Below are 12,819 nucleotides of genomic sequence, written 5' to 3'. Positions count from 1 at the left end.
ACCTTCCCGGTCCCGGGCACGAACCCGTGTCCCCTGCATCGGCAGGCGGACTCTCAACCACTGCGCCACCAGGGAAGCCATGTTTTTCTCTTTCTGACTTACTTTCACTCTGTATGACAGACTCTAGGTCCATCCACCTCACTACAAATAACTCCATTTTTTTTTTTTTTTTTAGTGTTAGCTTTTAATAAGACTCATTAGTGTCTTCTTAATTACTTCTTCGTAAATAATCCTGCCAAAGGTTGTGGTATAGACCGTTCAAGGATGATTATTCAAGGTCATCCTTACAGCTGTTTTCTTCTAACTGTTAACTTTTGAAGGATCTCATTATTTTTTCACTGCAGAAGATAGTTAATTTTGTTTTCACTTCTGTCTTGTGCAGCCAAGAACTACTTGTGTTGATGAGTTGAATTTAATGTCTTACTTACATTTTTCTGCACTTAAAAATGCTACATTTGTTAATTAGATTATATAAAAGTATAATATTCATTTTAAAGTACTCTTTTGAAGAACAACTTATAAAACTTTATGCTTGAGAACCAGAGCTGAAGTAAAATTTCTATTTATCTTTGCTTTTAAACTATGGAAATACATTATGATTTTATGTATCAAAGATATTCTTAAATAGATTGGAGGTGGTGACATGGGTAATAGAAACGATAGTTTCTACCATGTGTATATATCTACTAATTGCCCATCTCAATGAAAGAGATTTTTTTCAAATAGAGATTCCATCTTTCAGTCCTCATCCCAAATTAGCACTGAGTAAATATTTAAATACTTAAACAAACATAGATCTTTAGAAGCATGAGGAATCTTCCTGTGATTACACCTTCATCTCAGTTCTAGATGAATTTGCATTCAGCATTCATTTGTTAACCACCTACAGACTACCATGGTGGGTACTGTGCTAAGGGCTAAGAATACAGAGCTGAATGAGACACTTTTCTTCTCAAACTTAAGAGTAACCAGATACATTCGCAGCTGTAAAATTATCTCAGAGATACTGAGGTAACACAAAGAAGGCAGTGTTTTGTGCTCTGAGGATTTAGAGGATAGATAGGAATTTGCCAGACACAGTGGAGGTAAGGTGGAGGTGATTTCTATAATGGACAAACACATCAACACTCAGGGAACCAGAAAATTATTTTAAAATAAATGCACAGTAGGTAGTGAATGGCAAAAGTAGAGGCTGAAGAGCTAGATAGGAACCAGATCTTGAAGTATCTTGTTTGTCATACTAACGGGAACTTAGATACTAAGGAGCCAAGAATCTTAAGTTTAAATTCATTTGACAGCTAGGCGGATGACTTTGTTTCAAGAGCTAGTGGGAGAATAAGGACATGTAAGAGGTTATTGTGGGAGTTTAGATGAGAAGTGAAAGTCCTGAGCAAAGGAAAAGACAGTGGGAGAAGCAAGTGGAGGAAAGGGTAGATTTGAAGAGATTTCAAGAGGATTTAATTCATTAGATTTGGGGGGTGAGAGAGAAAAGAGTCTGGGGAGATTCCTAGGTTTGAGTGGATGGCAGTCCCTTTCATCTTCTCTTTGATAGGGGGCAGAGGGGAAGAATTGGGGCATGAGGATTGGGAGAGATGAGTTTTCTGAGGTGTCAGGCATTCAGATAGTGGTATCTACTAGGCATTTGGTTAAAAAAAGCTGGAGCTCCGGCAGAGATCTGGACTTAGAGAAAAGGCTGAGAGGCCTCACCATATGGGTAGTAACTAAAATTGTATGACTAGCTAGGATTTTTCAGTTGTTGAAATGATAAAGTTCAAGATTATTCTCGTATTGACTGAAATAATGGTTTTATGCACTCTTTTCCTTTTTGCACGGTAAACTGCTGATTTAAATATTTTGGCGTTAAAGCATCTGAAACTAGTTATTGTGTTTTATGATAGAATTTCTACTCAAGGACATGAATTTAAGACCAACTTTGAAGCTTAAAAAATGTCATTTAAGTTTGAAATAAATAAATTAAGTCTGATAAAACTTGTTTTTCATTCTTATCTAAAAATTGTCAAAGGTCAGTTCTCCCTAATTAAAAAAAAATTGTGAAATGCTATTACTTCTTTCTGTATGCTGGTCAGAGGCTATGTCTTCAGCAAAAGGCAGCTTTAGAAACCTCTGTAATATGCCTGCTGAGTGAGAGTGTTAGAGAATAAGGATGCCTGGTTGGCAGGAATTATTTAGATTAAAAAAGTGCAAGAATTATTAGTTTAGTCTTGGAAAAATTTCAACCAAGAGAAAACGTTATCACTTAATAGCACATATCCAGAGTCTGGAAGAGTATAAGATACGTTATTGAACCAGTCCTGGGGAGTGGGAGAAATAAGCTAAGGGAGTTCCAGGGTACTTACGATCTTTGTGATTGAACGTTAAATGAACCTGCTTAGACAGTTAAAAAAGAATGTTCTAATGCTGGTAAAGGTTTATGTTGATGTGTTTTTGAGAAGTGGAATTCTTTTGAGGATTACAGTTTGGATTAGTATATCCTTTTATATTGCAGCTGCTTAAACCACTTGCTAGTATTTTATAAGCTTTTGTTTAAAAAAAAAAGAAGAAAGAAAAAGCCTCTAATCCAATATGGCTTTCTAAACTGGTGATGGTATAACCATCAAGGCTCTGTAGATTAACTTACTAGTTTTTATAACTTTATAACTGTACTTGAAAATATGCAGTTCCCTACCAAAAAAATCAAGAGTGTTAGGATTACTGTGTAAAATTTTAATAGTATGTGTTTGCCTCTCCTAGAAGTGAAATGTTTCATTTAAATGTGTCAAAAATGGAAACTATTTTTGGTTGGGGAAAAAAAAAACCAAACTAAATTAATATGGGATAAAGTAAGAAATGTGTAACTTAGAAAGTATAAAGTTTAGTATTCATTATACAACTTTTTCTGCTTCATTATAATTCATTTTTAATGATACTTTTCCTTTTGTGTTGATCAGCTAAGTCATAACATTAAAAATGTGGTGCTTCGACCCAGTGGAGCAAAACAAAGCCGCCTAATGTTAACTCTACAAGATAACAGCTTCTTGTCTATTGATAAAGTACCAAGTAAGGATGCAGAGGAAATGAGGTTGTTTCTAGATGCAGTTCATCAAAACAGACTTAATGCAGGTGAGCACTAATCCTCCCAGGGTCTGACATTAGCAGTTATAAAAATATTATTAGATAGTAGACCAGTATACCTCATGAATATTGATGCACAAATTTTCAACACAATACTAGTAGACCTAATTCAACAGCACGTTAAAAGAATTTTACACCATGACCAAGCGGGATTTATTTCTGGAATACAAGAATAGCTCAAGATATGAAAAAAATCTATCAATGTGATTATTCACATTAGCAGAATGGAGGACAAAAACCACATGATCATCTTGATGCAGAAAAAGTGTTTGATAAAATTTAACATTCTTTCATGATAGAAACACTCAACAAAGTAGGAATTAAAGAAACTACCTTACCTCAACATAATAAATGCCTTTTATGAACAGCCGATAGCTCAGTGATGGAAAACTGAAACGTTTTCCGCTGAGATCAGGAACAGGAAAGGATGCCCTCTCTTACCCATTCTATTTAACATAGTACTGGAAGTCCTAGCCAGAGCACTTAAGCAAGAAAAAGAAATAAAATTGGAAAGGAAGAAGTAAACTTATCTTTGTTCTCAGATGACATGATCTTATATGTAGAACACCCTAAAGATTCCACAAAAGAGTGTGTCTAGAAAAGCAGTAGGATTTAAATTACAATTGGGAAAACTTACCTTGTTACATGAATCTTATATACTTACTTTTTATATGAAACTTATTCTGAGGTTTTATTCTTGCTATGAAAACAGAAGGTACTATAGAAAATCACACAGTATGATAAGATTCCTCTACCTCCTCCAACCCCTTTCATTTAAAATGTTTTGATTTTTTAAAAATATATATTTATAGGCATCTTTTTAGGAATAATCTGTTGCTTAAAATGAGTTTTCCACTATTATTGTTAGTCTCCAGCTCTATCATCATCAGTACCTTGTTATTACTGATATTTTATAGTTGACAAACTTTTGAGTTTTTTAACTTAAATATAACACATTAAAAACATTAAAAAAATGAAGGTGTAGCAATGCTGCCTTGCTTGGATTTAATTAATACCTCTATTTCATACACTATTTTCTTGTTTAAAAACATTTTTTATGGTTGTTTGCCATTTGGTTTCTATTCATTATGTGTTCATGTTACCAAATCTGAACTATGTCAGTCTTCTAAATATTGAATTTTAGAATCAAGGAATTGAGTACCGTTTGAAAGTTTAGAATATATCAGGGATTATGTCTGTATTTCTATATTTGTTTTATTCCATCATATTAATTGAATCGCTGTTTTAAAAATTGATGTGTGTAAGAAAAGCATGTCTCTAAATGCATTAGAGGGGACTTCCCTGGTGGCGCAGTGGTTACGAATCCGCCTGCCAATGCAGGGTACACAGGATCTATCCCTGGTCCAGGAAGATCCCACATGCCGCGGAGCAACTAAGCCCGTGCAACACAAGTACTGAGCCTGAGCTCTAGAGCCCGCACGCCACAACTACTGAAGCCCACGCACCTAGAGACCATGCTCCACAACAAGAGAAGCCATTGCGATGAGAAGCCCGCGCACCGAAGTGAAGAGTAGTCCCTGCTCGCCACACCTAGAGAAAGCCCGCACACAGCAACGAAGAGCCAATGCAGCCAAAAATTTAAAAATTAATTAATTTTAAAAATAAATAAATAAATAAATAAACGCATTAGAGTGGAAAGCACAGTAGACTGGGGCCCAAGTTTGAGTCTGAACAACATGGCATAATGGAAAAACATGACCTAAACAGATTTGGGTTTGAATCCTAGCTCTACTTGTTATTTCCTGTGTGGTTTTGGGCAGCTCCCTTAATAACTGAGTTTCAGTTTCCTCATCTCTAAAATGAATGTTTTATCACCTTAATTTCAGTGCTTAAAAAAAAATTAGAGCTCATTAATGTAAAGTGTGACTGGCACATGATAGGCACTCAGTAAGTCATTACTGCTTTTAGAGTGGCTAGCTGTGGACTCTGTACTCTCAGGCAAGTTGTTTTAATCTTTAGGTTTAAATTGCCTTAGCTGCCCAGAAGTGATAATATGTACTTTGCAGACTAGAGTAAGCTAATGAATATAAAAATACTTAGAAAAGTATAAAACATTTAAAATATAATATGTGGTGTTTGAAATGAATGGGAAAAAGACTAATATTAGATGAACATTGTTGTCTATAAATAGGACAACCAGCTAACCATTTAAGAAGATAATAAAACTGGATCCTTATCTTACTCCTTCATCTAAATAGATTTTACATTGATCAAAGATTTGAATGTAAAAAAGTGATAAAGGGTAGAATGGATTTTAACATAATATGTGGATGGTAAAAACCTTTCTGAGTATGACATAAAACCAGAATCAATAAAGGAAAAGAGGGCTTGCCCGGTGGCACAGTGGTTGAGAATCCGCCTGCCAATGCAGGGGACACGGGTTTGAGCCCTGGTCCAGGAAGATCCCACATGCCGCGGAGCAACTAAGCCCGTGCGCCACAACTACTGAGCCTGCACTTTAGAGCACACATGCCACAACTCCTGAAGCCTGCACACCTAGAGCCCTTGCTCCGCAACAAGAGAAGCCACTGCAATGAGAAACTGTGCACCGCAACCAAGAGTAGCCCCCGCTCGCCACGAGGGAGAAGCCCGCACACAGCAATGAAGACCCAACGCAGCCAAAAATAAAAATAAATAAATAAATTTTTAAAATAAATAAAGGAAAAGATTAATAACTTGGACTGTGTAAAAAATTTAAGTGATCTCTGTGACAAGGAAAAAAGAAAAGACAAAGAAAACTTTAGCCACAGTGACAGAGTTAATATTGCTAATATATAATTACTGACTTTCCAAATCAGTAAGAAAAAGACAATTCAGTAGAGAAATGGACATATACGAAATTCAGGAAGAAAAACAACAGGTAGCCCATAAACACGAAAAAATTCTCAACTTCACCAGTAATTAAATTCAAATTCTTACTATCACATTGGCAGTAGTGTGAGGGGAGGCAAGATACTCTCATATACTTGGTCGGAGCTTAGAGATTTTTTTTTTTTTTGAGGAATAGTGATAATATCAATTTAGTTTAAAATTGTACATCCTTTACACCAACATTCTTTTTCTAAAGAGTTTTATCCTATGAAAGTTGTTCGTTAGTGCAAGAAGATATGTAAAAGGATGTTCGGCATTATTTGCAGTGTTTTTAAATTAAAACATTCCAAATGATCATCGGTGAGAAATTAATGAAATTAAAATATAAAATACTTTTTTTGCGGGGGAAGGGGCCGCGCCACAGCTTGTGGGATCTTAGTTCCCCAACCAGGGATTGAACCCCAGCCCCCAGCAGTGGAAGCGCAGAGTCCTAACCACTGGACTGCCAGGGAATTCCCTTAAAATACTTTTTAAAGTATATAAAAATTCATATTTATACATTACTTTAAACTAGCATTGATTTCTTTAGAATAGAAGCCATTTAGTCTGTTTGCTGAACTTACAGAGAATGTTTTGGCATATACATTACTGGAAGTATTATCAGTCACTGGTTCTGACACATGTCCTTAGCATCCAGTGTCCATGTTCATGCCACAGATACACAGTGACTAACTTTTCTATATTGTTAATTACCAAATATTTATATAGGAGAATTTCTAGCATTTTCTTTTTGCATTTAAAAATTTACCCTTCTATTATCAATACGTTTCCAAATTTTTGCAGTTATTTAATTTTTTGCTTGATCCTAGTTCTAAATTTTAGTTACTGTATATATGAGAATTACTTTCTGTCAGATAAGCACTTTGTTTTATTTTTCCTGTTTCTGTTTCCTCAATATTAAATAATAATAATGACAAATCTCTTTATTAAAGTAAGTGATTTGAGTTTTTTTTTTTTTTTTTTTTCCCACCAGCCATGAAACCTTCTCAGGGTTCTGGTAGTTTTGGAGCTATTCTGGGCAGCAGGACCTCACAGAAGGAAACCAACAGGCAGCTCTCTTACTCAGACAATCAGGTATGTTTATTTGAATCGTTTCAGCTTTTTTTAAAAAAAAGATAATCTTAGATAGACATTCTATAAGGTAGTTGCAGGAAGTAGAATTTAGACTGTAATGTCTAGTAATTCTTGCATTATCTCAAGGGTACTTTCCACATATCTGAAATTTACCACAGTGTAGTTTTTAAGAACATAGCTTTGGAGTTAGATGTGGGTTTGAGACTTGGTGCTGCCACTTACTAGCTGTAGGTCATTGGAGAAGTTCCTTAAGTACCCTGAGCCTTAGTACCCATCTGTAAAATTAAGACAGAAATAATATTTTAAGGGTTATTATGAGATAATGCATGTTGTAAAAGTGCTTAGCCCATGATACCATACACTAACAACCCCATAAATGTTTGCTGCTTTTATTTCTTTAATGCTTTTTGGGTCTGTTCCACATTGTGAACTTTGTCTCTATACTATATGATACCAGACTGTTTTGTTGGGTCTTCTGTTTGCTTTTTAAATAGTTTTTCTTTCATAAATATTCAGCCAGCCATGAGACTTACTGTGCACTATTGCAACTTAGCAGTCCTGTGTCTCTTTTAATTTGTCTTACAAAGGTAAACCAGGTGTGAAAAGAAACTTTGAAGCTCCCCTGTAAGTAAAAGGATGAATTCTGTTTGGCTGTGCAGATAGATTGATTACTTAAACCATTTACTGGACTAAGCAATCAATGAATAAGATTTCATTTTTGTTAATTTTTTTTTACAGGTTGGTTTTTTTGTATTTTTTTACATTTTAATTGAGGTACAATTGATATGCAGTAAATTGCACATATTTAAAGTGTGCAATTTGATACATTTTTGACTTATGTATATACCCGCAAAATCATCACCATAATCAACCTAGTGAACGTAGCTATAACCCTTAAAAGCTTCTTCATCCCCCTTTGTAATCCTTCTCTCCAGCTCCCTGTCTGGCCCCTATCCCTAAGCCACAAGTGAATTGCTCTGTGTCACTCTAGATTACTTTGCATTTTCTAGAGTTTTATATAAATGGGATCAGTGTATAATTTTTTTTATCTGGGTTTTTCACTCATTATAATTACTTTGAGATTGATCCATTTACAGGTAGAAATTTAACGTGTTAGAATATTTAAACTATAAGTATTAACATATCTAGCAGAAGCAAATATACTTTCACAAATAATGATTCCCATTAGTGAGATTATAAAATCAATTTTGTGGATTGTGACTAGCATTAAATAAAAAAGGACTAGAGGAGAAAACAATAGAGAAGGTATTATACATAGTAAGGAAAAGTATTGGTTTCTGAAACTTCTGGTTTTATTTATATGTATGTGCAATATGTTGTGATGTAAAATATTTCTCGCTATGGGGTCATGGTCAAAAAAGGTTGAAAAATATGCAAAACAGTATGCATATGGTATGCTACTGTTTGTATAACAAGAATAAAATATTGATTTTCATTTGCATAAAAAAACAATAGAAGAATACTTATAAGGTGTAGGAGGATGGGAAGTGGAAGAACTGGGTGAATGGCATTGGGGTGATAATGAGACTTCTGAGTATATGGCTTTTATAATAGTATTTTGATTTTTTTTTAATCTTGAGAATGATTTACCCATTTGAAAATAAATTTAACTTTTAAATCGTTCATCCAGATGACCTCAGATTTTTTCTTTCTTATTCTAAGATTGTAATTCTGTAGAAGGTAATTGGAAATATTTTCCATAGAGATAATTACGTAGCTCTTAATGTAGAGTTATAAAACTTATCTGGCAGAATGCTGGTCAAAAGCACTGTTTCCCAACTAATATGTGTAAAGTGTGCATTAACTCTGAATGTTTTTAATGTGTTTTGGGGGTAGATTCAGGGGGCAAAGGAAGAAGTGACTGCGGCAGATATTCCACTGTCTGTTCCATTCAATTCACCATTTCATGAAAAATGAGGCTCTCTGCAGACAACTGCCATGAATCCCTTTAAAATATTAAGTAGAAAGCAATGTAGCTCATGAATTCACTCTAATTACAGGCCAGATTGGGAGCATTTTTTTTTTTTTTTTTTTTGCGGTACGCGGGCCTCCCACTGCTGTAGCCCCTCCCGCCACGGAGCACAGGCTCCAGACGCGCAGGCTCAGCGGCCATGGCTCACGGGCCCAGCCGCTTTGCGGCATATGGAATCCTCCCGGACCAGCGCACAAACCCGTGTCCCCTGCATCGGCAGGCGGACCCTCAACCACTGCGCCACCAGGGAAGCCCGGGGGTAGATTCTTTGATTCATCTTCTGCCAGTAGGCTCTATTTCACTTTCAGTCTCCCCATTGTTATATATATGTTTCATTTCTCCAAACTAGAACCCCCTCAAAAGTCATATGCTGTACATATGACTTGGCATTTAAATTGTGGCAACCAAATGTCATTATTGCTCCTTTTTCTCACATTTATGTCACTTTAAGTTATCATAATTGGATTTTTTTCCCTAAAGATGTGTTTTCATGCTGGTCACTAGAACCTTGTCTTGTGTATGTGAGTCCTTTTTTTCTAATCAGTAATTCAAAGCAAATTCCTTTCTGCTTCCCAGGAATGCTGTGGAATTTGTAAGTTTACAAGAATACTAGAGGAAAATATGTGTCAAGCTTAATTTCTGACACTGACCGTAAATTAGAATCACCTAGAGTGCTTTAAAAACAGTGCTGATGAATGGGCCTCACCCCCATACCAGATAGGCTAGAATCTCTGGAGTTGGGTCTCCAGTTGTGGGTATTAAAAGTTCCCTATGTGAGGATCACCAGTCTAAAAGTGTGCCAATTAATTTGAAGAACTGGCTGTGTTAAACTTTATTCTTATAGGTCTCTTCAAAAAGAGGAAGTTTGGAAACTAAAGATGATATTCCATTTCGAAAAGTTCTTGGTAATCCAGGTAGAGGATCGATTAAGGCCACAGCAGGAAGTGGAGTAACTGCTACCCGGACAGTTCCCTCTTTGACATCTACATCCACACCTCTTAGATCAGGGTTATTAGAAAATAGGTATGAAAGACTTTTTTTCTTTCTTAGTCATTAGCTCTGCCTGTTTATAAATGTTTTTCAGGCCTTTTAGAAAGGCCAATAATTTGAGAAAAAGAAGGAGATTTTTCCAGTTAGAAGAAGAAAGTATGAAGTGTGTTTTTTGGAGATAATTAGTATTTGTCTTGTGATTTATGTTAGTGACACGTATAGAGCTTGCAGATACACAGTATATTAATTTAAATGTGTAGATAATTAGCAGTAGTCACGGTTCTTATTCTTGAGTATGTTGGTTTATACTTTTTAATAGTACGAATTACAACTTTTTAAAAATAACATTTTTTCTCTGTTCTCTATAGGACTGAAAAGAGGAAAAGAATGCTATCATCTGGCTCAGAGCTGAATGAAGATTACCCTAAAGAAAACGATTCATCGTCGTAAGTTGCTTTAAGAACTTTTATGGCACTAGATCAGTGTTTCTTATATTGGTAATTACAACCACTAGAGAAGATTGGGATGGTGTTCAGTTTATGGGAATCCCAAAGATAGAAAAACAGGATTTAGAGTATTTTGGTGACAGTAGGTTGTGGGCTCAATAGGGAGAGGATTTGGCCATTAGTATTGCTTTGGTCATTTCCGTGCACTTCTCCCATCCTAGCTTTTTTTATTTGCAGCACTTAGAAGAAGGATAGAGCTGAAGAACTCTAAATAAGTGTTTCTTGTGGGCTGCTCTTTTAGCATGGACCCCCTTCCTTCCCTCTTCCTTTACCTGTAAAGAATTTTTTTTACCTTATTCATGTGAAAAGTTAGCTTAGGTAGACATGTGGACACAGTGGGGGAAGGGGAGGGTGGGACAAACTGGGAGATTAGGTTTGACATAAATACACTACCGTGTGTAAAATAGATAGCTGATGGGAACCTGCTGTACAGCACAGGGAGCTCAACTTGGTGCTCTGTGACAACCTAGATGGGTGGGATGGGGGGCTGGGAGGGAAGTCCAAGAGGGAGGGGATATAGGTATACATATAGCTGATTCACTTCATTGTACAACAGAAACTAACACAACATTGTAAAGCAATTATACTCCAATAAAATAAAATTTAAAAACCCTGCATAGGTTCTAGGCAAGGAGCATCAATCTTTTGGAGCTATTTTTTGTGTTGAACAAAAGGGCATACCTGCAATAGGATAGTCACCAGCTCAACAGTTCTCTTCCTCATAATGAGTGGGTTGCGGGTTTTGTTTGTTTGTTTGTCTGTCTGTCTTTTGGGAGAGAAAACTTATTACACAGTTGCCAGGTAGTACCTTAACAGAAATCAGTTGCTATTCAGTTAACTGGTGTTCAAGATCAAAGGGTCACCAGAAAGGAGTTGGGAAAAAAGCTAAAGAAACTTTATATAGTAATTGGGTTCTTGGTTCTGTTGCTGTAACAGATACAAAAATCTAGGCAGGTGATAAGACTGGTGTGGTATCTTAAACTACAGTGACCATGGACTCAAGTTCCTTCTTTCTTGTTGATCTGCCATTCTTTTTTTTTTTTTTTTTTTTTTTTTTTTTTTTTTTTTTTTTTTTGCGGTATGGGGGCCTCTCACTGTTGTGGCCTCTCCCGTTGTGGAGCCCAGGCTCAGCGGCCATGGCTCACGGGCCCAGCCGCTCCGCGGCACGTGGGATCCTCCTGGACCGGGGCATGAACCCGTGTCCCCTGCATTGGCAGGCGGACTCTCAACCACTGCGCCACCAGGGAAGCCAGATCTGCCATTCTTAATAAGTAGCTTCCACTTAATGAACCAGGATAGCTTCAGCCTCCACTCTCATGTCTGTATTCCTATTGGGAAGGAGGAAGGGAGCAAAGGGAGGGCATACTGCTCTCGTGTAGGCTGAAAATTGTACACACCACTTTCGTGCGTATCACATTGGCTGGAACTTAGTCATATGGTTATATCAAGTTATGAGAAGGTCTGGGAAATGCCTAGCCCAAATTCTACTATTATGGCAGAAGAGTACAATGGTTATTTGGGGACAACTAACAGTCTGCCATAGTTTAGTCTTCTAGCCACAGACTTACCTCTGTTTATCGTTCTTCCCGTATATAGAGTACGCCTACCTTCACCCTGCTGGAGACAACCTCCATGTCTCATTTAGTCATTGTATCCAGCTCAGAGTCCAGGATCTCTGGGTTATGTGCAGTTCTCTCCATAAGGTCCAGGTGTGCCTTGGACCATGCACCTCATGGTCTGACACCTAAAAACTAAGAGGCAGGTTAATCTGCATTCCTCACTCCCATCTCCGTACGCATATCATTCATTATACATTGCTGGAGTAGGCACAGGATAGCCACAATACCGTTTAGAAAAGATGAGAATAGGAAACTGAGGAGTCATTGGTCTATAGCAGAGATAAAATCTTGTTAGGCAGAAATTGTGAAGACAGTGAAAGCAGTGGAATAAGTTCTTCATTAGCCCATGTAGCAGTCTCTGTCCTATCCTCTGGGAGAAACACTTGCTCATTGTACTCCATATGACTCCTGGCTTTGCCCTTTGATTGATTTCCTTTGTCTGTTATCTTTCAAGGCCATAGCTGAAGGGGGTTTTGAAGACTATGTTCTTTGGAGCCATTCAGCTTTTGTAGCCTACGTCATGCTGGTGTAGTTCTGGAAGTTAGAAATCTGGAAGCTTTAGAAGTCTAGAAGTTTCTTTAAAGGTAGAACAAGCAGGCTTTTATAGGCTTGA

At 36.8% G+C, this 12,819-nt stretch overlaps 1 protein-coding gene across 1 annotated transcript in view; it reads left to right on the top strand.

Moving 5' to 3' along the window:
* Positions 1-12,819, top strand: part of USP37 (ubiquitin specific peptidase 37) — an 89,547-nt gene that overhangs the window by 10,699 nt on the left and 66,029 nt on the right. The window contains exons 5-8 of the mRNA XM_055090008.1: positions 2,949-3,120; positions 6,998-7,098; positions 9,936-10,114; positions 10,450-10,527. Of these exons, the coding sequence (XP_054945983.1) occupies positions 2,949-3,120; positions 6,998-7,098; positions 9,936-10,114; positions 10,450-10,527 (530 nt within the window). The remainder of the gene's footprint in view (positions 1-2,948; positions 3,121-6,997; positions 7,099-9,935; positions 10,115-10,449; positions 10,528-12,819) is intronic.

The sequence above is a fragment of the Physeter macrocephalus genome, chromosome 2, assembly GCF_002837175.3.
Source record: "Physeter macrocephalus isolate SW-GA chromosome 2, ASM283717v5, whole genome shotgun sequence".
Classification (NCBI taxonomy): domain Eukaryota; kingdom Metazoa; phylum Chordata; class Mammalia; order Artiodactyla; family Physeteridae; genus Physeter; species Physeter macrocephalus.
Note: the sequence above shows the minus strand (reverse complement) of the source record. Positions and strands in the feature narration are given on the sequence as shown.